The 2,317-nt window shown below is 41.0% G+C and overlaps 2 protein-coding genes across 2 annotated transcripts in view; both read left to right on the top strand.

The window, feature by feature from the left end:
• LOC118342381 (secretagogin-like) overlaps positions 1-601 on the top strand; it is a 5,705-nt gene extending 5,104 nt beyond the window's left edge. The window contains exons 10-11 of the mRNA XM_035680893.1: positions 25-93; positions 326-601. Of these exons, the coding sequence (XP_035536786.1) occupies positions 25-93; positions 326-451 (195 nt within the window). The 3' untranslated portion in view covers positions 452-601. The remainder of the gene's footprint in view (positions 1-24; positions 94-325) is intronic.
• Positions 602-1,541: 940 nt separating this feature from the next.
• LOC118343119 overlaps positions 1,542-2,317 on the top strand; it is a 5,864-nt gene continuing 5,088 nt past the window's right edge. Inside the window, exons 1-3 of the mRNA XM_035681874.1 lie at positions 1,542-1,639; positions 1,726-1,769; positions 1,845-2,313. Coding sequence (XP_035537767.1) covers positions 1,617-1,639; positions 1,726-1,769; positions 1,845-2,313 — 536 coding nt within the window. The 5' untranslated portion in view covers positions 1,542-1,616. The remainder of the gene's footprint in view (positions 1,640-1,725; positions 1,770-1,844; positions 2,314-2,317) is intronic.

The raw sequence follows: 2,317 nt of genomic DNA on the forward strand, positions 1-2,317 counted from the left end.
GTGTGTGTGCGTGTGTGTGTGTAGAGTAAGACAGGTGCATTGGAGGGTCCGGAAGTGGATGGCTTCGTCAAGGACATGATGGAGCTGGTAAAGGTAAGGTTTATCTATCATGAATATGCTGCTGTTACATACTTTTTTCTAACACACTGAGCTCTGATGATGAATATAAAGGTGCTTTTTCATGCCAAGAGTTAGATGAGAACATGCTGCTCTTATGTCTGTATGTCTGTCCCTGTCCCCTCTCTGTGAGACATTTTTACCCATCAGGAGTGATTGACCTCTGACCTCTCTGTTAACTCTTCCAAATCCCCACCCTCTCCTCCAGCCCAGCATCAGTGGCACAGACCTAGACAAGTTCAGGAAAGCCCTGATGGGTCACTGTGACATCAACGGAGATGGGAAGATCCAGAAGAACGAGCTGGCTCTCTGTCTCGGCCTCAAACTCAGCTAACGGACCCTCGCAACGACTGACCTTTTTTCTTTCATTCCTCCTTTCTTCTTACTCCTTATGTAAACCTCAATTTTCTTTCTATTTTCTAAATTTGAATGTGCATCTTTCACTCTTTTCTGCCACTTGACTCATTCCCTCTCCCATCCTACTTTCTGGAAGTAAATCTCCCCTCTTACTGGCTCTCAGTTTGATGTTAAAATACCCATGTATCTACATATTTTATGTTTGTTAAAATAAATACAGTGCTCTCTCCATAATTTTATATATTTTTCTGTATTAAAATTCCATGCAGAGGTTGAATTAATGCTTATTAAATGTGGATGTATGATTCAAATATAGTTTTGAGTTATAAGATTAAAGAAATCAGTTTGTTCTTTTCATGACTGCACGGTGAGCTGCTTTTTTGTAACGTGGTGATATATGTGTTTGCATGACAATATTGTAACCAGTAACACAAATGATGGTTAATAAAATGTATTTAATCTTTGTCAGCTGTGTGTTTCTTCTCTGACACAATAGAAGGGGTAGTTTGATTGCAAACAACATGACAGGAGCCAAACTCTGCCAATAGTACCTACAGACCACCTACAGCAGCTCATAATTTCATAGTGTAAATCTTTTATGTAAAATGAGAGAGCCACAAAGTCTTTTGGTGATGCAACGATTTTCTAATTCCAAGAGTCTTATTTAAGAAATCATCGTACTGTATATGGAAAGAGTTCAATTCATTGCGCACCACAGAACGTATCTAAAATCCTGTTGCTCTTGGGTTGTGCACAAATGTCAGAGGTGGAAATCTTAAAATATATATAAATATAATACAAATATGTAAAAGCAAACTCTAAAACCATGCAAACTAACATAAAAAAATGTGCATCAGTGACAACATACATAAACCCTTCAAATACATCCCACAAGAGTTAGGCAAGTTGTAGCCTGTTAGCTAAAGTGCAAACACCTGCCCAGGTCTCCAGACAGGACTGGAGCTGATTATCTCAAACCTGACTTCAGTTAGTTCATCAGCAAGAGACTTGATTGAGCACCAACGCTTGAAAAGGGCCACTGTGTTAGCAGCAGTCAGGCAGTTGAAGCAGTAGTTACTGATTTTGTTGTCTGTTCAGGCTCAGCACATGTTGAGCAGATTGTTTGTCTTCAGTTTTGAACAATGGCTTTTGGATTTTGTGTGAGGTAGGATTATGTTTGTCTGTTCTGGCAGATCTGTTTTATTTGTATTTATTTATTTATTTTTTCATTCATACTTTCCTCTTTTTCAGGGTGCTCTTGCTCTCACTATTGGCATTTGGGTGGCATGCAAAAGGTAAGGATTCATAATAGAAAAACTACAGTCTCATTTGGTAACTTCTTAAACTAAATTCATAAGTTGTCTTCCTAGCACTCACCTACAGAAGTGGAGGCTCCAGCAGCATTGAACCTCACTTTGAGCTAGCTGAAAACTTCCCAAGGAGCTACAAACCTGCTCTAGCTCCTTCCAGTTATGAGAGCTCTGCACAGCCTCTGGGTAGTTATGGACCCAGTTACACTCTGAAGCCTGCTGCTGCACCTAGTGGAGGAAGGTTCAGTGGTTCCTATGAGGGGCGAGGAAATGGCTACAGTCCTGAAGGAAGTGTTTCTAGTTCCATGCCTGACTTGCTAATGCTTCAAAAACCCAGACAAAACTCAGAGCAGCCACATTATCAACCTAATTCGGATATAAATGGTGTCCCCCAGACCAAAGCCGGCAGGTGGGACTTGGCTTTACCACAAAATAGGAATGGATTTGAGTCGGGTATTGTTTCAAGCAATGGAATTGAGATGCATTCTGGTCAGCAACCGACCAGGCCCGCCTACCCTGGCAAGCCCCAGCCC

Source organism: Morone saxatilis, unplaced genomic scaffold (genome assembly GCF_004916995.1).
Source record: "Morone saxatilis isolate NCDOM2014 unplaced genomic scaffold, NCSU_SB_2.0 Contig9, whole genome shotgun sequence".
NCBI lineage: Eukaryota > Metazoa > Chordata > Actinopteri > Moronidae > Morone > Morone saxatilis.